Raw genomic sequence first — 22,142 nt, forward strand, 5'->3', positions numbered from 1 at the left:
TTTAAATCTTACTAATTTCCACAATATAATGTATTTAATCTTTTTATGAAATGAAATTAGAAGTAATGGAAATATCCAACTTCTAGGTATAACTTAAATTTTACTAGATACTATCATTAATTAGAAATATCTAAATAAATTTTAATTGTTAATCTATTAGAATAAAATGAAGGCCATATAAATAATTTAAAGATATTCATTGTTATTAATCTACAATATATTATAATATATTTAAAAGGAAGTTCCCAAATAAATAATTTGAAGTAATTTTGTTTTAATATTATCATATAATTGTTCAATCTTTATAATATAAAATTTTTTAGGATTATTTTCAATACAATACCAATTCTTTTCTATATGCAACCTCAACTTTCTACCTTTCAGAATATAGAGATGATATTAGGATAACTTATTATAGTTATTAGTATAGTAGTAGTAAATACACAAAATATTGAAGGAAGAAATATAGTACAATTATTATAATCAAAAAGTGTAATTTTAGGTATAAGAGTATGAAGATTATATTAAGAGGAATATTAATGAAACATTATTTAGAGAAATAATAATTTAGTACATAATGCACGTATTTTATGTATAAACTTTTTCAGTATCTTTTTGTATTTTCTGAAAAGTATTCTTTATCCTCTAATAAATAAAATCCCATTGACTTTAGAAAGTCTTTTATCATTACCTGTCTTCATACAAAAATAAAGAGTTTTAACATGTAAGAGTTTATAGATGAAAATAATAGATAATGCTAATATCCTAGGTAATAGACTTATAAATGAGGACCAAATTAATTTGTTAATGTTACACTCTACTTTTTTTTTGTTGAACAATTTAATAATGATTGAAGATATATAGAATTTACTTGATAAATTTGAATATTAATAATCGGATTATATCGTACTAAAATAGTGGGAAATATAATATAAATATAGATTATAAAAAAGTTTTAAACATTTTTTGTTTATGTTATACTTTATTATTTTTTTAAGTGATTTGTAAATATTAATATTACAGTGGTAATCCCCAATAAATAAGTTTTGAATTTTCTAATATAATACTTGTTGCATGTTAATTAACTGTCATAAACTATTAAAAATACCGCTTAAAAAAATCATACCGTCTAATTTGCAATAATACATGTATTATTTATTTTACCGGTATCTTAAATACCTAAAATTAATGTAAAATATTGCAATTTATTGTTTACTAATATTATCATTATATAAAATTGTAAATTTAGGTTATTTATTTCAATATGATTAGTTTATTTTGGTATATTTTATTTTTTTTATTAAATTTTTGGTTTATAGATTGTAGACATGATAACTCAAATGAGGATGATAGTTTAATAATGGGATTAAATTCGGGGTCTGCAGAGTTACCATTAATTAATTCTCAATATAGAATAAGAGTAAGGAAAACAGATCCATTATTACGTAGAGTTGTTATTAAAGGGGTAGAACCTAAATTTCCCTTAGATATTAATGGTGATGACCAAATTAATAATCAATATAAATATTATAAATCTTCAATCCCAATTCATATCCCACGAATGATAAATAAATTACCTGAGAAATTAAATAGAATCCCTATTATATCACAATCACCTCCTATATTACCTCTTGAACCAGTAGAACGTTTAATTTCATTTGCTATTGAAATTTGTAGATTACCTTCATTATGGTATTTAGAACTGATATATTGTATGTATAAAGGAGTTTTACCTTATATAAATGGAGTATTAATGAGTTATTCTTTACAAGATATTGTAGGAGCCGCATTAGCATCTATGGACTTACCTAGTGAAGGGTTTAATACAAGATATTGTAAGATTGCAATACCACTTTTTAGTGATATTGCTATTCAACCATATGGAGATAAAATTTGTTCAAGAATGCGTCAATGTTTAACTGATCGTGAATTTTTAGATGGTGAAAATATCTATAGGTCAAAGAAATGGGAAGATAGAATTATTAATATTTATAAAGATAAACCATTATTTTATAGAGGATTACATTCAAGATCTTATGCTCAAAAAATAATAACAGAAATTCTTATGTATCGTAGAAAAACTTTAAAAAATAATAAAAAATGTTTTTCTTTTAGTAAGAAAGTAAATATTGATAAATTATTTTATGTTATTAGATATTTCAATATGATATTTATACTTAATGAATTCTTAATAGATAGTGGATATAAAAATCCAGATGTATTTGAAGTTTCTATTAGTAATTATTCTGCTATTGGTGATAATAGTCTAAATAAGAAGTCAGTTTTGAAGATGATAGCATCATGTATTAATAATTTAATAGATGTTCATTTTATATCAAATACTGTGGATTATTTACCATATTGGACTTCTGTTGGTTATTCTCCATTTTCTAATACTATAATGGAATATGCTTGTACAAAGATGATTTCAATAGGATTTATTAGTAAAAGTGTTAAAGTTCCAAAAACACTTTCTAAAAAAGAAGTTGTATTAATTGCAGACCCAGGTATTTTATATAGAAATAGTGAATGTGATTATGGTCAAGAATATTCATTAGAAGGTGAATCTAATGAAGTAAATGATAATAGACCTAGCAAACTTTTGATTGAAACACCAGGATCTTCAACAAAATTAGATTCTGTTGATATTAATAATACAGAATTTGGTAAACAACTTGATAAAGAATCTGAGAGTAAATATCAAGTAGAAGAAATAGAACAAGAACTAGATAGTACATGTACATTAGATATTTATTCAACTTGTAGTGAATCTATAGATAAACCTACAACGAAAACGCACTGTTTTAAGGTAGATGAGCATGAGTATATAAAATATGATTGAATTAATTTAGATAAAAATGATCTATAAATAAATTTTTAACTTTACAGAATGTGGGCTAATATGAAGTTTAAAGCTTAGAAATTACTTGACATAATACCTAAGATAATTGACTATATTTTATACTGTAGAGAATGTAGAAATATGAGTTCAAAATTTATTATTTATTTTTTGGTTGAATTATATATTCAGATATATAAATGTTCAAACATCCAGATGGGATCAATATTTATAGATGTTTTTTCATTGTTAAATATTAAATATGAGAATAGTAACTCACATATATCTGAGGGTATTACTAAAAAATTATTCAGAATAAGTAATAATAGTAAATTAATTAGTAATAATGATCTTATCACTAATACTTTAGATTCATTGGAATATAAAGATAATTACAATTCTGATAAATATATGAATTATATAAAATATGGAAATATTAAAGATTTTGATAAATTTCTAGAGAATAGAAATTTTGATAATTTGAAGCTATTATCTCCAAATTATAATACAGAATTGAATATTAAGAATATTACAGATAAATCAATGAATTTAAAGAATTCATATAATTTAGAAGACAACTTTAAACCTATAGAAGAAATATCGTATTTTACTCATAATTATTCTATATATGATAATATAAATATAAATACTTCTAGTCTTACAAATAATTCATCTAATAAATTTAAATTTTATTATATTGGACCTCAAATTCTATCATATAATTCTGAATCTAATTATAAAAATGAATCAAATATTTTTGGAATGCCATATGTATATTGGATAAAAGATAATTATAGAAATGAATCATATCCAGTATGTGAAATAAAATCCTGTAAGAAGTTTAGTGAAGAACCTTTAATAAAGGAAATTATTGAATCAAATATAACTAAAGAATTTTGTAAATCTAATGATTTAAATGGATTATTTATATCTAACAATATTTCAGATCTGAATTCAAATAATATCTTAATATATAATGATATAAATAATTCAAGATTTGAAATTTCTGAAATTGGTCACAATCAAATAGGATTTAGAATGTTGAAACAAAAGGTTAAGAAGAAAAAGAAAAATTTTTTTGACAAACTTAAAACAACTTTAAAATGGTTTGTCTGTGCAGAAACACTTCTAGCTGGCTGTGCATGCTGTTTAATGATTACAGAAACTTGTTTAATAGCTGTTAGTGAAAGTTCAAATGGATATGATATGACTATGTATGATCCATATGATTATGATCCTTATAGATATCCTCCTGAACCAATTAGAGTAAATAATCCTTTACAAAATAAAGATAATATACATTTAGGCATAAATTCAAGATCAAGATATAGGGAAAATAAATTAACACAACCTATTGAAGGATTAAGTTTACTGGATATATTAGCTGATATTTAAAAAAGATATAATAATCAGATTATTATAATTTACTTTATATTTGATAAATTATTCAAATATATGTTTTATAATAGATAGATATTAATATATTGATATTACTATTAAATTCAGAATTAATTATTATTGATAGTATTATTTATATTCAAAACTTGTGAGATAAAATATAATTAGATTAATACTTATGAATATATTAGTAAAGTATCTTAAATTTACTTTAGTCTTTCTAGATTATAAAATCAATATTTTGTTTATTTAAATATATTAATAATTTATCAGTTATTTATTTAAAATTAAATTAATATATAAAAATTTAGTTTAAGTTTAATTATTTAGTAATAGATCTTTCAAATAAAAATAATATTAGGAATATTTATAAAGAAAACAAAATTTAAGTAAAAATTCAAATATCTACCATTATAAATCTACTCTTATTTTATTTCATATTATTATAATATAAAAATTTTTATTCTTCTATAGATAATTCAGTTTCAGAAGGAATATCAGATTCTATTTCACTTTCAGTATCACTTATATCGTAATTAGAAATTTCACTAGGTATAATTTTTTTATGATTTCCCAACGATCTATTCTTAATTCCTAATGATTGTTTATCATTAGTTTTTTTAGAGTAATTCTTTTTAGTCTCTAAAAGTTCTAATACACTCAAATATGGTTGATTTATTTCTTTAAATTGTTTTTCCTTATTATAATTTTTAAGTAATAATTCATCTTGTAAATTTAAAATTATATCATCTTTTTTATAATTTTCATAATTTATTGGGTCATAAATTTTTCCAGTTTTATGATAATGGGACCATCTACGAGCCTCTGGTTTCCTCCCAATATTATATTTCCTCATATATTCTAATTTTTTACCCCCTTTTATTTGTACAATAGGAATTTGAAGATTTAATAAATCTACATGAGTAAATCCCTCTTCAATCATATTAGTAAAATCAAATCTATGATTACTTACAAATCCAGTTTTTATTGCTTGATGGCAAGTTGCATTACTTATACTATCAATTATAGACAAATTTGGAGCAATTAATACATACTTCTTGGGAGTTACATTTTTTAACCATCTTCTAACTACATTTATACAGTGAATCCTATATTTAGATAGTTCTAAATCCTTTTTTTTATATACTACTAATGATTTAATAGCTAATGAAGGATGTATTATCAAATTATTTGGCCATCCTGCATATAATGTACCACTATGAAGAATATATAAAGACAGTATAAATGCACGAATAGGTATAAAAAGTTTATTGGGATTTGAATAATATTTCCACTTGCTAGACTTGTGTAAAAATTTTAAAATATTCCATAATATGACCTCAGCAGGTTTTACAGAATCATTATGGTACCATATATTTAATCCTTTATTCATATAAGATCGTAATATTAGTTCATCAAAATCGTAGTGCCTCATTGATTTAGATAACATTGGATAAGTTCCTTGATACATACATAATAACATGTCATCACAAGCTTGATTTCCATGTAGATTTAAAAGTGAATCTGCAATATTTGCTATATTTTCTCGGCAATATCTTACATCTACAGCTAAAGTACTATTAATCTTCTTAATAGATAATAATGATGCTCCTAATATATCTTGCATAGTTTCAGAACTTGGGATACCTTCTAAATATGGATATAGAGAATCAAACATACAAAAGGCTACTCTTAAATAAAATTGATTAGGTAGTAGGGATTCTTCAATAGCAAAAAGTATAAATCTGAATAATTTTATTTTTAATGTATTATTGTCAAATTATATTAAATTATTTAAAAAAAGGGTATAAGAGTCAAAAATATCATAAAAAAACAGTAGTTAAAGATAAGTTTATTTTGTAAATTAAGTAGAATCAATATAAATAACACTTACCTATCAATAGCAACTGCTGGAAGAACTTTCATATTATCTTCAGTTATTGGAGATGAAATTCTTAGTTCAGAAAATATGTTAGGATAATGTATTGGTATCTCAATTCCTTCCCAACCTGGGATACTATCAAGAACATAAATATTCTTACGTTCCAATAAATCTACAATATTACAAATAAATCAATTTTTTTTTGTCGAAAAAAGATTAAATATAAAACTATGTCAATCAAATTAATATATTTATTATATTCTTTCTTAAAAAAAAAACTATACCTTTATTATCAAATATTTCCACATGCTTAGCTTTAGCCTTAGCAACTTCTCCTGTTCCAAAAACACCAACAATTGCAGGATATATAGATAAATTATCTTTAGGTACTAATTCTTTTTTAGGATCTGTATTTACTTTTTTAAGAACTTTATCTTTTGCCTTTCTTATTACTTTTTTAATTGGTTTGACATTTATTTCAATATCACACAACCATATACTATCAATTATACAGAATATTATCAATACTGAATAAAAAAACTTTATAAAATGCATCTAGTGTAAATAATATAAACTGGATATTTTTTTAAACTAGAATTAATTTTTAAATATTACATACAAATTTCTTTCTAATTTCCAAGAATGATACTGTCTAAATCTTTTACAATAGTTACCCGCCAAATTTGTAAATGCATGTCAAATTTAGATCCATGTAACTTTGATTTTTTTAAATATTTTTTTTTTCTAGATTAATTAATATACTAAATTATTGATGATAGTATATAATATATAAATATTTAGGGGATCATTATATCAAAAAATCCCATTACTAAAGGAGATATTATCCTAATAAACAATACTACATATTATCTATTAAATAGTTGAAATTTAGATTTATTTTATTACATTAAAAATGATCTAAACTAGATAATATTAATAAAATTGAAGTTCTTCAATACACATTATATTTAATATACAAGCTAAAAATTTCTTAATTAAAATTTCAATTATTATAGTAAATATAAAAAGATTTTGTACTTCCCTCGTAGTTTGGAGAGCAGTAGAATAAAAATAGTACTCCGGTATCGGTACAATGGCGGTCTTGGAAACGTTATATCATTGATAAGGATTATTTCAATACAAGTAATAAAATTAATAAACAAGGGGTATGGAAAGGTCCCAACTACTTCCCTATCACTCTTTTGTAATATGGCTACTTTTTTGGGGGTTCTTCCCTCTTAATTTATATGGTTTAAAATTAAATAAGTCTACTGACACTGTACCTATTAATAAGAATTACTGGGCATTTAATAAGACAATTTCTCAATTAAAATTATTATCTGAGAATTTAATAGATTTTCCTACTTTTAGAAGTGAATGGAAGCGAATTATGGGATCTAAAGAAACAGCATGTTATGCAACATGTTCAATTTCATATGAAAGTAAAATTAATAATACAATAAAAGTACATGTTCCACATATGGTGAGAAAAATAAAAGCTAAAACTAATATAACACTAAGAAAATTACCGAAGGAATATGGATTAAGACAAAGATTAATGTTACTTAAGAAGGAATTACCAGAACTTCCTATAGAACCGTACCAACGTGCAATGACTTTTGCAATTGAACAATGCTTACTTCCTACCTTATGGCATTTAGAATTAGTACATTGCATGTACATGTCTATAGCACCATTTCTCAAAGGATTAATTATGAGTTATACTTTGCAAGATATAATAGGATCTGCAATGGCAACTATGAGTTACAAAGATGAAGTTTTTGCAATTGAAAATTGTCTTAATTCTGTCTCTGTGATAAGTGATGACACCATATCAGCTCATTATAAACAAATTTGTCAAAATACTGCATCTTGTTTATCAACTCATCCCTTATCTAATGGTCCTTATTCTCGTTTTAAAGAGGAATTTTTAGCTAGGATAGATCAAGCTTATTCTGTACTCCCATATTCTATAGGGGGTGTGAATTCTAAGACTTTGGCTAGATTATTACTTTTAATATCTTTAAATAGAATGAGTTTTAAGAGTAAAACTAGGAAGATATACTACCCTGAAAAGTTATTTGTTTCTGTAAGAGCAATGAATACTGCATTAGCTGTAATCTCAATTATACAATCATTGATGAAACTTGCAAATATTATTGATCAAGCAACTTATATTATAGATTTAGTAATTATTTCTTTATCAAAGATTGAAATGAAGGAAATCTTCATGACATGTAGGAGATATTTAACTGGTCTAGAAATTACAAATCTTGAGATGAATACTATTTTGAATCATATGATTTGTTTTGAGATGCTTTCTGTAGGTTTTATATATGAACATTCAATCCCCTCATTAGCAGTCCCAATAGAGCATTTTAACAAATCAATAATGCCGGTGAGAATGCTTTCTGAATCTTATCCAGATTTGATTCCCTCATATATACCAGGTAAATTAAGTGGGAATGAAGATATATGGTTAAGATCTACTATAGGTTTTACAAATATTGAAGTAACTTCTATTCCTCAGGGTTTTATTCCAGGTCTGAGGCCAACTATGAGAAATAAATCAAGATATAGAGCATATTCTAAAAAATCAAAGGAAGCAGTGAAATATGATCCTAGTTATTTAGAACCTATCTATACAAGGAAGAAAAGTATTGTTAGGAATATTTTGACTAAAGTATTCTTAGATAAGATTCACAGAGCTGAAAACAGGTGGAGAACTATCTTCAAATCTAAGCGAGCTGGAATTTCAAGTATAAACAAGGGAAGTTTGGATAGTGAAGATGAAGTGGATAAAAAAACTACTATTTATAAACAAAATAAGATTCTTGCCGGATTTATAGATAATACTGAGTCTTAATAATATTGTAAACTAAAAGGATATCATAGGACTTCAATAATTCCAGGAGTATCATAGTATATTGTTAAATACTTTTATATATGAATTATAGTAAATAGTAAGAGATAAACACACTATAAACCTTGCAAACTGAAATATTGGTTTTAAGTCAGTTTGATAGTATATACAAGTTTTATTTAAGAAGATAATTCTTAATATACAATTATGTTAAAGATATACACATCCATATATATCACTTTTTACTACGTATTCATTAGAATTTACTTTGAGTTTCGAATTTATTTGTTATTATAAGTTTTCAGAAATACTTCAAAGCAATATTTATTAGGAGAAAATAAGTGATATATGAGCTTGATCACTTGGATAGAAGTGAACTTCTTCTAATTACAAATTCCCATTCACTAGGATATATTTTAGAACATGCGTGAACTAATTATACAATTCAAATTAATGCTATATATACTTTAAATATAAAGTGTGTATTATCAATATTTTATTGCTCCTCTACTAGTTAAAGTATACCTACCTTAAATATTATAATCTAATGCGGTTATTTTGAGACGAGACGGGGTACCGTTTTGTCTAATATAAATTATCTACTAGTAACAAGGTAACAGATATATATCTCGAAGACGAGTATATAAGATAAAGAGTAATACACTTTAAGGGAGATGCTAGGTATATGTTAGATATATTATTATTGTTATAGTCTAGCAATATTAATATATATTAATATCATATTAGGTATCCATTAAGAGGGAGAGGTTTTGGTATCTTGTAACTAGGCTAGATAGAGAAGAGGGGAGATTCATTAGTTTATTAAAGTTCTTAAGTGTTTTTCTTAATTGAGGGTTAGCTGGTATTTCAGTTTTATCCTTATATAGGCAATATTATCGATATTTTATCAAGTTCCTATCTGTAAAGACGGCGTTATATTAAAATAAGTATGATTGCAAATATATGTAGATTATTTGCTATCTTTGTAATTGCTGTATATGCAGATGGCCCATACAGCTCACCACGACAAGCTAGATTAGAAGCCATGAGTATAGGAGGATCAAGATATCCCGAACCAAATGTATCTGGTGTATTTCTTACTCCAAATATTCGTCCTTCTGAAGCTGGTTCATTCTTCAATGATGTCTTGAATAAGAGTCGTCAAATACCTTTTACTGAATCTTCAGGTGGTCCTCCTCTAATTATGGAGTCAAATTTAGGAGGTTCTATATCTATATTTAGCAGAAGTACTCCAGGTCTTCCTAGTGATGCTTTATTTTATTATCCTTTGATATCTTCTACAAAGTCTGGCATGGAGTCATTTTGTGAAGAAGAGAAGGTCCTTATTTACAATATAGAGCTGACACTAAATAATACAGTATATAATTTGGTTTCGAGACTTCCTGAAGGACATTCGAAGGAAGTTTATAAACAAGTTCTTGATGATATGATAAAATTATGTAGTACTCAAAGAGAGAAAGTTGATGCTATCTATAGAAATATATCAAGTGTTGAGGATGATAAGCAGGTAGCTGCAGGTGATTTCTCATCTGCCTTTGTTATTGCTAAAGAGGATGATACTCTTACATATGCTACTATGATGTTTGTAGGACATGTTACCCCACCTCCATCCCCTGTTACAGCAAATTATGTACCTAGCAATCTCTTTGATATGAAGAAATTCTTGGATAGACAATTACAAGATATATCATCCTATTGTGATAATATATATAATGTAGAAAGTAGAATTGAGGGTATTTCAGCAATATTCCAGAGACAAAAAATGAGAAGGATTCACAAACAATTGAAGGATAATTGTAGCAGTGAGAGATATCTAGTCACCCAGATGATTGATGACCTGAAGAATAAGGGTGAATTAGATGCCGAGTTCATTAAACTAGCACGCGAACAATCTAATAGTATATCTTCTTTAGGTACTGATACTGAGATGTTTTTATTCCAGTTGAATAAGTATTCACCTGGTGTACCCTTGTGGAGTCGTGATGCAGGGAAGTCTCCAGAAATTATTAAGACTGATAAAGGTTATGGAATTACTATGCGTAATCCTTCTGTAAAGTATGAGGAGTTCCTTGCTGAACTAATTGAGCTATCTGAAAATGGCGACTTAGATGCAGAGAATGCTTTACTAGTTCAACAAGCTTCAATACAAGCTACTGATATGCGTAATCGTGCAGTTTTATTTTCAGCTACTCAATTCTTTAATATTATGGAGGAACGTGCTATTAGAAATTTGAGATCTAGCGAGATTCATGATCATTCTCAAGTATATGAGGAATCTGAATCTGAATCTGAATCTGAATCTGAATCTGAATCTGAATTAGAAGTTACTGAGGTGACACCCGAAATACTGGATTCTAAAGCAGATGAGGTATCGGATAAAGTGGGGGAAGTGAGAGAAGTGGAAGAAACAGAGGGAATGGAGAAAATAGGAGAAGCCGAGGATTCAGAGGGTGTAGAAGAAGCGGAAGGTGAGGAAGTTATGGGACAAGATGAAGATGATATAGTATCATCAAGGAAATTGGCAGAGGATATTTCTATGGAAGGTGATGATGATGTAGTTTCTGAAGATTCATTAGATGAAGAAGAAGAAGAAGAAGAAGCTATAGCACTTACAGATACTCCAGAAAAGATCTTGGAAGCTACATCAAGTGCTAGACCATATAAACCAGCTCGATATGCTGCTTTGACATGTACTAGACAACCATCTAGAACTTGCCGCCATCCCGATGGTTCTCCTATTAAGTGCCTAAAAGCAACTTGTGTTACAAAGGAATGTAAGCATTCTGCAGTTCACACTTTGAACTGCAAAGATGTAGCTGGTGTTGGAAGTCAATGTAAAGTGAAAGGTAGTGTAGGTGGTAAAAGTCGACATGGTCATTGTGCGGGTAGAGCTTCATATGGTGGTAAGTGCACCTCTAAGAAATGGGCAGGTTGTACTACTGACCTTCCAGCTCTTGAGGGTTCTGTTGCAAAACCAGCTCATTCTGTCGGTTCGAAATATAACCCCTCACATATTACTGGTGTCACTTGTCAACGTAAGAAGATCTCCCCAAGTACTCATTGCAGTTACGGAGGATCTAAAAAAGGTCATAGTGCAGGTAGTCAGTGTAAATTTCCAGAATCAAGGAGAGGTACATGTAAAGTATGTACTTTCAAATGTGGTGAATATACTCCCCCTCATTGTCAAGGTCAATCTCCTATTTGCAAGTATAGATATAGTGGGTCCTATATGGGTAAATCAGAAGTTAAAACTGTCAAATATAAATGCCAATGTGGATATTCATATATTGATACTCAATGCGCACTTGTGAAATCTACACCTGTTAAGTCTGTTCCATGCACAACAGGACTTAGATCCACATCTCCTAAATCTGTTGGGTCTCAGAGTAAACCTGCGAAACTTGGAGGTGGAAGATCTGTGCAATCCAGATTAGATAATTCCCAAGTTAAATCATTTAGATTGGCTAGTAGAAAGTCCGTCTCACCCAAATTAACTGGAATGAAGTGTACTCCTCATAGTGTCTGTCCTAATGGTAAATCTAGTGCACCTAAGACACCAGTATCTAAAAGAGTCCAAGTAAAGGAGTCTCAATCAGAGAAATCAAAGATCTCAGTTCCTGATGTTGAATTATCTGAATCTCGTCCGAAAAGTAGAGCTCCTCACTCTACTAGGAGATCTTACTTACAACATCCAAGTTCTAGAAATATCCAATCAACTCCTAAATCACATCGAGATTCAGTCCAATGTTCAAATACATCTACGTTACCTGATAGAAACTCAACTAAACATGGAGAACCTTCTACAAAGGAAACCCACTCTAGGGGTAGAAGTTCTCTTAATAGTTCAAATGAAAGTGTTCAGGAGAAAGATATTTATGGAAGAACTGATCCTGTACAAGCTGCAGCTTTAGCTGAGGAGTCATTTGACTAGTTAACATAAATATAAGAAAGCTGATTTACAGGGACTTCGAAGTTCATTGTAAACAATGTTGCAGAACACTTTTCAAGGTTTTCTGAATATATACTGAATTTTAGATATCAAGTTTGTTAATTATTGAAGTGACTTATCTTGTGGAATACTTCCAGTATATAGCAAAAGTGGCTGTTTGTAGGTCCCTTCATTTAACTTTAATTCCGTGGAAGTAAGATACATTATCTGTATTTGGCATTTATACCTTAACTTTTTTGGGGCTTAATATGTAATTCCTTTAAGTTTCTTCAAATTGTCTGTGAGTATATATATACAATTCAGACGTTTAGCTATTTAGATACTTTGAGTCTTTGCTATAGGTACATATTAATTCTAGAGGTTTATTTGGTTCAACATAGATATTAATTATTCTCTAGCAAGTAAATTGTACCTTTTTTCTAATCTTTAGGTTATCTTGTTATGAGTAGTATTAAGTTGTAGCGTGTTGGATATTTGATTTTACAGATATCCTATAAATTTACTAAGTGATCATGGTGTACTAACAATATGATACTCCTATTGTCCTAGAGATACGCGCCCTCGGGATTGTAATATGTATCTGCTTATGTATTTTTGAAGAAAATGATAATTCTAGGTAGAATTCTTAATTATGCAATCTATTGTATATCTCCAAGATCTTGGCAATTATCTTGGAGAAGATTCGAAGGAAAAACTCTCAGTGATATTGCAGACTTTATATTTTTGAAATTAGATAAAGAAATATATAAATTGAAATCATCGTAAGTTTTTGCATTTAGTATAAGATGACTTATTTTCATTTTAGAAGATCAAAATCTAATATATATAGTGCGACTTTCTTAACGTTTTTATTATCTATAGATCATGTGTCGAATGGTGGAATAGCCCATTTAACTCTTTATTTACATTATATTTTATATATAAAATGTTTCAACTTAGTGTCTTATCAACAAGGCAAAGGAGAGCTGCAGAAATTGTTGCTGATGCATATGGACAAGGAGGACAGTGGCTTAACCCAATTCCAAAATAATGGTAGCTGTATTAAAGATGTTAAAACAATGTGGATAAAATAAGCTTTTCAAATTATATATATTTCACTAATATAAAAAAAATATCTTGATTATTAACCTTACTTAAAGGTGTAGAATAAGAGATATCTATAATTATTTTATCTATTGTACTTTTACTGTAATAATAAGTATTACATGCATTGAAATTGTATATATTAATACTTATAGGATTGAATAACCAAGTTTATGCATGCTCACTTTCATCTTTTGCTTTCCACTTAGTAATATCAACGTAATTACCTTGTTCACCATAAATATTAATACGACCAATCCTGGTCTGTTCAGCTCCATGATTTTCTGATACATATATTTGTAGAAATGATACATTTTGGAATTTGACAAATCTTAATTCAATTGGCTCTCCAGTTATTAATTGAGATTTTGAAATCTTTATTTCTTGTGTTGAATCTTCGGATTCAGCATCATACAAACTATATGATTCACAATTTACAAATAACTTAACTAGTTTCGGACCATACCCTTGTTTAACATCTTCTTCGCTAAGGCGAAATGAAATACTAGATAGTCTCATTGGTTGTGTAAAATAAAACCTTATAAATAATTCATGATCATCTAAAGATGAGCAGTATGTTTCTAAATTTGATTGGAATAATGCATTGGAAATTGGGAATTTCGAATTTTCATTGAGGCATTCTACCGATTTTCTTTGTATATAGTCTATTATACTATAATTATTAGTTAATTTTAATATAATACAGACACTATTAAACATATATCTTGGCTTACCTTGTATAATTTTTCATTTTACACTTGTATAAGTATGAATAAAATTTTCTAAATGTAAGGTTTTGTCCTATAACTTTGAACAATTTTATTTAGCGCCATTTATGTGAGGGGAAATTTTTTTCTCTGCATGCAACTAGAATTGCTATGGCACTATTTTGTAATATTGATTTTTTTTATTTAAAATGAGCAAGCCTGACTACATATTACCTATATTAAAAACTTCAGATTATGTTAAGGATAAAGGTTTATTAATTTCTAATTTAAAAAATATTTCAATTGCACTTTCCCAGTTAAATAAACAAGTTCAGCTACCTATACTGTCCCTTCTAATATCTACAAAAGAGCTAGTAGGTAAAAACTGTGAAGTTAAAACTCTCATAGTTAATAGTATACTGGATTGTATAAGATTGGCATTTCCTGAGTTCCCAAGGTATTTTTGTATTTATGAATCTGAGATATCTAAAGTACAGAATTATAATAAAGCAACAATGAAAATAAAAGAGAATAAATTATATGAGTATGTAGTAATAGGGGTGATAGAGCAACTGGACTTCTTATATAAGTGTTTGGTGAATGAAATATCCTTGCATTCGAAAGATGACTTAGTTTTATCTAGATACAAGTATACATTAGATAGGATATATAATAATAATCAACTACTGTTTTTTCTATTTGATGGGCTAGTATCTAATGATATTAAGAAGAAATTGATCATATTAATTTTCATGAAATGTATGGATTTAATAGGAACAATGAAAGATTCAAATGAAATAGCAATTATGGCAAAGTGGGTTGTAATTAGTATGTTGCGATATAGTAATGATAGTACAGGTAAAAGAGAGATGATTTTATTGATCATGAAGGATTTATCTAGAAATATAATAGATAAATTAAGTAATATGAATAATAGTGCAAGTGAAGATACACTATCTATTATTAGTGATATACTGAATAATTTAGGACCTAGTAGTATTTCATTTTATACAAATAATATATTACAACAGGTAATAATATATATAAATACGGACAAATATAGAGATCAGAATATAAAGAAAAAATTAAGTAATAAAGATTCTATCTACTGGTGGAGAAGTGAAGAATATACTAAAATTCCGGAAATTATAAAGTATATTAAAGATTATAAAAGTGATATTGATGTTAAACTTGTCGTGTATGAAATAATTTCAATACTACACAATATCGATACTGAATTCGTTCAAAGTACCTTTTCATTTATTATTAGTGACTTAGATAATATCAACAACAAAGAAAGACTGAATAATAGTAAATATATTGGTAAATTAATCCTTTCTTATTTAGTAAATAGTAACAATAGTGTACTTCGTAAAAGAGGGATTATTGATGAAGATTATAGTATATCAAAGTTATTGGATATTTGGCTAACATGTATTGATGATAAGTGTTTGGATATTAGTCAAAATATTTTCTCAATTATATATGAAGTTATGAAAGTATATTTTAATTCTGAAAGACTGGTCAGTGTCAATTTGAATAAAGATATAATTTGTAAAATGGTCCAAGCTTGCATAGATAATGTTGGTAACCCACATATTATAATTAGGAAAATAATTATTGATATCTTTTCAAGTATATTAATGTACTCCAATAATTATTGTATATTATCTAAAGCAAAAATCTGCGAAATTAAACATTATTGCCTACAAAGACTATGCGATAATGATAGGGATGTGAGATTTCAATGCATAAAATGCATGAAGATATACAAGGATGAACCTAATTTAATTAATAATTTATGGTATGCATGGTTAATTTCTGTCAAACAAGATGATTTTATATTGAGACAAATAATAGAAAATATACTTCTGACAAGTTCAGCAACACTACTTTTTATGGATAAATTTCTGTATGACATAGAAAATTTGAATGAATGGAATTATAAAGATAATGAAATTAAGAATAATGACAAAGATTCAAAGAGTGAAGTGGTTCATAAAATCGCAATATTTTTTTTTCAGCAGCGTTTCAAGGCTCTATCCTACTTCAGACAATATCTTATATTAAGATATGCAACAATTTATCATCAAAATTATTTACCTAAGAATATTTTGAATATTTTAGAAAATAATATCAGTATTATTTTAGAAAAATTTTCAATGTTTATTTTTCATTGCATGGAAATTCAGACACAAATAAAAAAAGTTGATGTTAAGCAAATGCTTCAAGATAAAGCTAGAGAATTAATTAAAAACCTTGATAAAGTTTTGAAAAATACAAATTTAGAAGATCGAAATAAAAATAATCACTATATATGGTACAAACTATCTATAATATCAGGTTTAAGTTCATGTATAGAAATACAAATATCTGAAGACCTATTATCGTGCAAATCAGGGATGATGAAAGTGGATTTTTTGCAAGATTACTATAATACGAGTACATTAACCGATAAACAATTTGAAAGTGAGGGTTTATCAAGATTATTTATGTTTACATCTCCAATATATCCATACTTTAGTGATTATAAACTAAAATATGGTCTTTTTAAAGTATTTTGGTTACCTTCTCATTTTTCTCTGCTAGAAAATGTGGAATTTCATGATTTATTACAAGATGAATTTGAAAAAATGATAATATATTTCAATACTATAGTAGTAATGGCTCAGCATTGCTACTTAATAAATGCAATTAGTTCTTTTATTAATAATAAAAAAAAGTGGGATACAATAGCTAATTTATCGGATGAATCTGCATCTCAAGAGGTAATGAAGATTATTGAAAGATTTACAAATATAAATACTATTGATATTTACAAAAAATACTTAGATAAGACTCAAAATGTGGGTTTTGAATCATTCTATAGATTAATCAAATATATTAAATCTGCATTTACTAGTATCAATTTAGATCATGGATTAGCATTAAATATGGAATACAAAATGGTATCAAATTGTTTTGGTACTCAAACATTTCAATCTAATACCTGTATAATTGATATAATAATGAATAATGTATTTGATAATATTTTCATAAATTCTAATGAGAGTTTAGCATTATTTTGGGTATATAATTTAATTTGTAATGCTTTCCCATATTTAAATTTAAAACTCCAGAGCCTTGATAGAAGTGAAAATATACTCAAGATACTAAAAAGTTCAGAAGATATAAAAGATAAACAAAAGAATAAAGGTAAGAAGGAAAAATTCATGGCAATGCTACAACTGTTATGTATTGAATCAATGAGCTTGATTTATGAAGAATCCAGCACTACAAAAGATTCTCTTTATATAGATTTAGATAAAAGCCCTATGTCAAGTGATTTATGTAACCAAGATCAGAATTTAACTCATTTTAGTGGATTACAAATACTTAAATGTAAAAAAGAAATTTTTTTAACTTTGTTAAGACTCCTCGATCAGATAAAAGGGAAAGTTATAAAAAAGATAATATTTAAAAAAGATGAAATTATCGAAATTTTCTTAACTATAAGTATTGCAAATATTATGCTTGGTAAATACTTTTCTAAAGCTAATAATGATACAATAATGCAGCTTCTAGATATACTAACAATAATCTCGGAAAACATTATATATAGTGAAGAAAATACAAGTATATCTAAATCAAATGGAAACAAAGAGAGCAATATAAAGTTTTTAGAACAAAATATTGTATCTTTTATTATAGAAACTCAATTTCCAACGATGCAAAGAGCTTCAATTTACACAGGTGCAATGATTATGACTCTTTCATTTGGTCAATTTCTCAAATATTTATGCAGTAGTGAGAATGACACATGGCAAATATTTCAGAAAAAGGGCAATATTGAAAAATTACTTGGATTAGTATCACTTTTTTTTGAATATGGATCTAGAGATGAAAATAGCAAAAAAAAGAATTACGAACAGGAATCCTTAATAAATGAGCTAATTAAAGTATTTTCATACTTATTTTTCCCTCCAAAGGGATCTGACAAATCTCATGGGAACTTCAGATCAATTCTCACAACTAAATTTGGTAGAACCCTAAGTATGCACTTAATCCCTATAATATGCATAGAATTTACAAAAAAAATACATGAAAATGGTAAAAATACTATAACATTGGATATGCAAAATGTTCTTGAAAATATTACCAGTACTTATATTAAATCATCATGCAATAGTGAAAATATTGAAAATTTATACTTTATGATGGACTATATCCTATCAATTTTTGTCTATAGCATTTCTTCCAAAGTATTTGAAAATGATCAAATAAATAGTCTTTCAAATTACTTTGCATACATATTATGGAAACAAATAGATCGTATAGAGGGGCAGAGTTACTTCAAAAATTATTCAATAATGGATATTGTTAATCATTGTATTGCACTATTGGAAAATATTCGAAATTACTATGATACCAGAATAAACAATGATATTATATATTCAAATGATACCACTGAAAAGATTTGTTCAAGTATGCAATATCACTTAGCCTATTTCTTTATAAATAGAAATAATCCACTTCAGTACAGAATGATTGAAGATCATGCACACAGTATAACAAAACACTGGTACTATCTTCTTTATAATAATAAATTCAATATACCAAATAATTTGTTTGTCAAAAAAAGTTTTAAAAATAGTGAAAACTCAACTGAATATCAAATTGTTGCTAGATTCAATGAGAATACTGAGAATTTTGCAAATCAGGTGTTACAACCTAATTCTATTGATAAAATGTGGAAAAAAACGACTTTTAGTTTAAAGTCAAATTTAAAAAAATATACTAATTCTGATATTAAACAACATAAAAGAAAGATAAAAGCTCCATTTAAAGTTAAAAAGTTAAAAAGGTCCAAACTAGACGCAAACAAAGAAAATAACTTCTACAATGATAGCTATAGTGAGGAATCTTTAGAATCAGATAATGAAGATGGTGACTGGAGAGGATCAAAGAATACTAGTAAATCTTCTAACTTAGTGGTTAATGAAAATCAAAAGTTAAGACGCTCAAGTCGTATATTTAATATTCAACAAGCAGGTTCCAATATTCCTATTGAATAGATTTTTAAATGGCCTGTTAAACTTAAATAATAAACTTGTCCATAAAATTAGTACATTTTACTATTTTATTTAGTCAAACATTTATAAACTACATTGTACAATCATATTATTTATATTACTTTTATTTTAAAGATTTCAAGTTATATATTTTACTTTAAGAATATTTTCTATTATTTCATTGTTTGAAATTCACTATTTGGGAATTTACAAAATTACTGATTGGATACTTTTCAAAGTAACATTTAGTTATATAAAGTAGGTTTCGTACTTCTATCATATCTTTACGAATGGGAACACCTTATATCATTTAAAACCAGTGTAGTCATAAGTAGATCGTCAGTGAACAGATTCAATTCTTTAAAGATTACATTTTTATTATTCAAGTGTAATGGATCAAATAAGTCGCATCTTATCAATAGCTTTATATCATATTAACTCTGTTAAATATTATAAATTTGTTGGAACTGTGTAATATAAAGGTAGATATTGAATATTGTTTAAAGGTATGTTAAGAAGAGTATTAAATTTTTATCATCATTTGTACTCCAAGAAACAATCCCAAAAAGGAAAACTTGCGGTAATAAATTTCATCACCAATTACTTGTGGAAAAAAACACACACATTGCTTTTTGAAAATAAAGTTATAAAGTCCTTACTATACATGAGTGGATATTCTGGTGTGTCATATGTAATAAGTGAAGGACAAAAAAATTTATTATCTCAAGCTAATCCTGTAGAATTGGCTACTATAACTACAAGTTTAAGATATAAAGGTTATCACAATGCAAGCTGGAGTTTATATAAGTGTCAATCAGATTACTATTATTGTTATAATTATTATACTACTCAAGTGGAACAATTTGAAAAGCTTGAACATTCTATAAGTATAAAGATATGCAATCTTATGTCAGATAAAAGATTCAGGTTTGATAATGCAGCTCAAATTGTGCTAAAGAATTATACAGATGAACAAATAGTGTTAGGCTATACAATACCAAGTATTATACCATCATCTGAACACTTTCTTTTTAAAGAATATGTTAGATATTTATCTACTAAAAGATATCTCGTTGAAATGAAAAAAAAAGTTTGGGAAAGCTTTAGGAATGTTGAGATTAAGAAAAAAGTTATTGAAGCGTGGGAATATGATTACAATGAAGCCCTGAAAGAAAAGAACGATATTGAATACTTTAATAACGTAGTTAATTATAAAATAGAAAATCAGGAGAATGACTTGTTTGGTAATATGCAAAAAATTAGAATTCAAGAACTACGAATTAAAAAGGAACAAGTAATATTGAATAGAACAGGTGAGAAGAAAGCAGAAGGTAGTGATATAGAAGAGCAAGTTAAAATAGATGACCAGAGAAGTATCTCAAGTACAAATAACGACAGAACTTGCTGTGATTTGTTTGGAGGGAAACGACGTGTAACTTTATATAGATCTAAATCATCGAGTCCTCCAAAAACTCAATTTAAGGAAAATAAGGAGCTTCGTGAATTACCACCTAAACCGAACTCCCCCCCAATTCCATCCATAGATTTAGGAACTAAAAAGGTTACTACTAAGAACAAAGATGCAAATTATCCAAGTATAACTACAATTGGTATGAAAGCAACTTCAACGTCAAGTAACCCAGTAATCCCTAATAAAACAAAACTTGGAGAACAATCTATAGGACATTAGTACTTAGTAGTGTCGAATTTAAGCTGTTAGCAAAGATCAAATTAAGTCTTTGCTTGCAAAACTAGGATAAGGTCTACAACAGTAGTACTCATTCATATTTCCATTATCTTAATGTGAGATATATTTGAATGTACCATATAAATATAATTGAATATCTAAATTGGTTAAGTAATCTTAAAATAGAAAAAGTTGACTAAGAGTTGAAAGTATCTAAAATTTACTTCTTCTTCGAAATTCCTGATTGCTTTAAACTATTACTAGCAGATTTCTTAACTTTTAATTTCTCTTCTACACTTTTCTTTTGTTGCTCTTTTTCAGCAATAACACTCTTGACAACCTTCTGTTCTTCAAGTAAAAAGGCTCTCAATATCCTTTGGCGTACACACCTAGCACATCTTGAGCCACCATAAGCTCTAGATACTGTACGTTCACGCTTCTTCAGATGTTTAAGTTCATAAGGAGAACAAGCCGGTAAGCCTGGTAATGGCCTCTTGCAATCACCACATTTTGGCCTTGAATAGACTTTGCCAATATTTTGCACAAGATTTCTACCTCCTGGAGTTTTTACAATACGAACTCTATTTGAGACAGTATTGTATCTACAACGTCGGCGATAAGTGACTCTCTCGGTCATCTGTATATAATTATATAAATAAGCT

General features: G+C 27.2%; 10 protein-coding genes across 10 annotated transcripts; 7 read left to right on the forward strand and 3 right to left on the reverse strand.

Annotated features, from left to right (window-relative positions):
* Positions 1-1,264: 1,264 nt before the first annotated feature.
* cand_004610 (uncharacterized protein) lies at positions 1,265-2,842 on the forward strand (the record flags this gene model as incomplete). Its single annotated transcript, XM_067210704.1, has 1 exon — positions 1,265-2,842. One exon carries the CDS (start codon positions 1,265-1,267, stop codon positions 2,840-2,842), a length of 1,578 nt encoding a protein of 525 aa, XP_067067370.1.
* Positions 2,843-2,983: 141 nt separating this feature from the next.
* Positions 2,984-4,234, forward strand: cand_004620 (uncharacterized protein; the record flags this gene model as incomplete). The annotated part of the gene is made up of 1 exon (XM_067210705.1): positions 2,984-4,234. One exon carries the CDS (start codon positions 2,984-2,986, stop codon positions 4,232-4,234), a length of 1,251 nt encoding a protein of 416 aa, XP_067067371.1.
* A 463-nt stretch (positions 4,235-4,697) lies between these two features.
* On the reverse strand, positions 4,698-6,674 carry cand_004630 (uncharacterized protein; the record flags this gene model as incomplete). Its single annotated transcript, XM_067210706.1, has 3 exons — positions 4,698-5,982; positions 6,132-6,291; positions 6,404-6,674. 3 exons carry the CDS (start codon positions 6,672-6,674, stop codon positions 4,698-4,700), a joined length of 1,716 nt encoding a protein of 571 aa, XP_067067372.1.
* A 613-nt stretch (positions 6,675-7,287) lies between these two features.
* cand_004640 (uncharacterized protein) lies at positions 7,288-8,985 on the forward strand (the record flags this gene model as incomplete). Its single annotated transcript, XM_067210707.1, has 1 exon — positions 7,288-8,985. The coding sequence occupies one exon, from the start codon at positions 7,288-7,290 to the stop codon at positions 8,983-8,985; it is 1,698 nt and encodes a 565-aa protein (XP_067067373.1).
* A 946-nt stretch (positions 8,986-9,931) lies between these two features.
* cand_004650 (uncharacterized protein) lies at positions 9,932-12,934 on the forward strand (the record flags this gene model as incomplete). Its single annotated transcript, XM_067210708.1, has 1 exon — positions 9,932-12,934. One exon carries the CDS (start codon positions 9,932-9,934, stop codon positions 12,932-12,934), a length of 3,003 nt encoding a protein of 1,000 aa, XP_067067374.1.
* A 621-nt stretch (positions 12,935-13,555) lies between these two features.
* cand_004660 (uncharacterized protein) lies at positions 13,556-13,982 on the forward strand (the record flags this gene model as incomplete). The annotated part of the gene is made up of 2 exons (XM_067210709.1): positions 13,556-13,713; positions 13,814-13,982. 2 exons carry the CDS (start codon positions 13,556-13,558, stop codon positions 13,980-13,982), a joined length of 327 nt encoding a protein of 108 aa, XP_067067375.1.
* A 224-nt stretch (positions 13,983-14,206) lies between these two features.
* Positions 14,207-14,786, reverse strand: cand_004670 (uncharacterized protein; the record flags this gene model as incomplete). The annotated part of the gene is made up of 2 exons (XM_067210710.1): positions 14,207-14,708; positions 14,770-14,786. The coding sequence occupies 2 exons, from the start codon at positions 14,784-14,786 to the stop codon at positions 14,207-14,209; spliced, it is 519 nt and encodes a 172-aa protein (XP_067067376.1).
* A 165-nt stretch (positions 14,787-14,951) lies between these two features.
* cand_004680 (uncharacterized protein) lies at positions 14,952-19,796 on the forward strand (the record flags this gene model as incomplete). The annotated part of the gene is made up of 1 exon (XM_067210711.1): positions 14,952-19,796. One exon carries the CDS (start codon positions 14,952-14,954, stop codon positions 19,794-19,796), a length of 4,845 nt encoding a protein of 1,614 aa, XP_067067377.1.
* A 661-nt stretch (positions 19,797-20,457) lies between these two features.
* Positions 20,458-21,483, forward strand: cand_004690 (uncharacterized protein; the record flags this gene model as incomplete). The annotated part of the gene is made up of 1 exon (XM_067210712.1): positions 20,458-21,483. The coding sequence occupies one exon, from the start codon at positions 20,458-20,460 to the stop codon at positions 21,481-21,483; it is 1,026 nt and encodes a 341-aa protein (XP_067067378.1).
* Positions 21,484-21,700: 217 nt separating this feature from the next.
* cand_004700 (60s ribosomal protein L34) lies at positions 21,701-22,117 on the reverse strand (the record flags this gene model as incomplete). Its single annotated transcript, XM_067210713.1, has 1 exon — positions 21,701-22,117. The coding sequence occupies one exon, from the start codon at positions 22,115-22,117 to the stop codon at positions 21,701-21,703; it is 417 nt and encodes a 138-aa protein (XP_067067379.1).
* Positions 22,118-22,142: the final 25 nt, after the last annotated feature.

The sequence above is a fragment of the Cryptosporidium andersoni genome (genome assembly GCF_001865355.1).
Source record: "Cryptosporidium andersoni isolate 30847 chromosome Unknown contig_43, whole genome shotgun sequence".
Classification (NCBI taxonomy): domain Eukaryota; phylum Apicomplexa; class Conoidasida; order Eucoccidiorida; family Cryptosporidiidae; genus Cryptosporidium; species Cryptosporidium andersoni.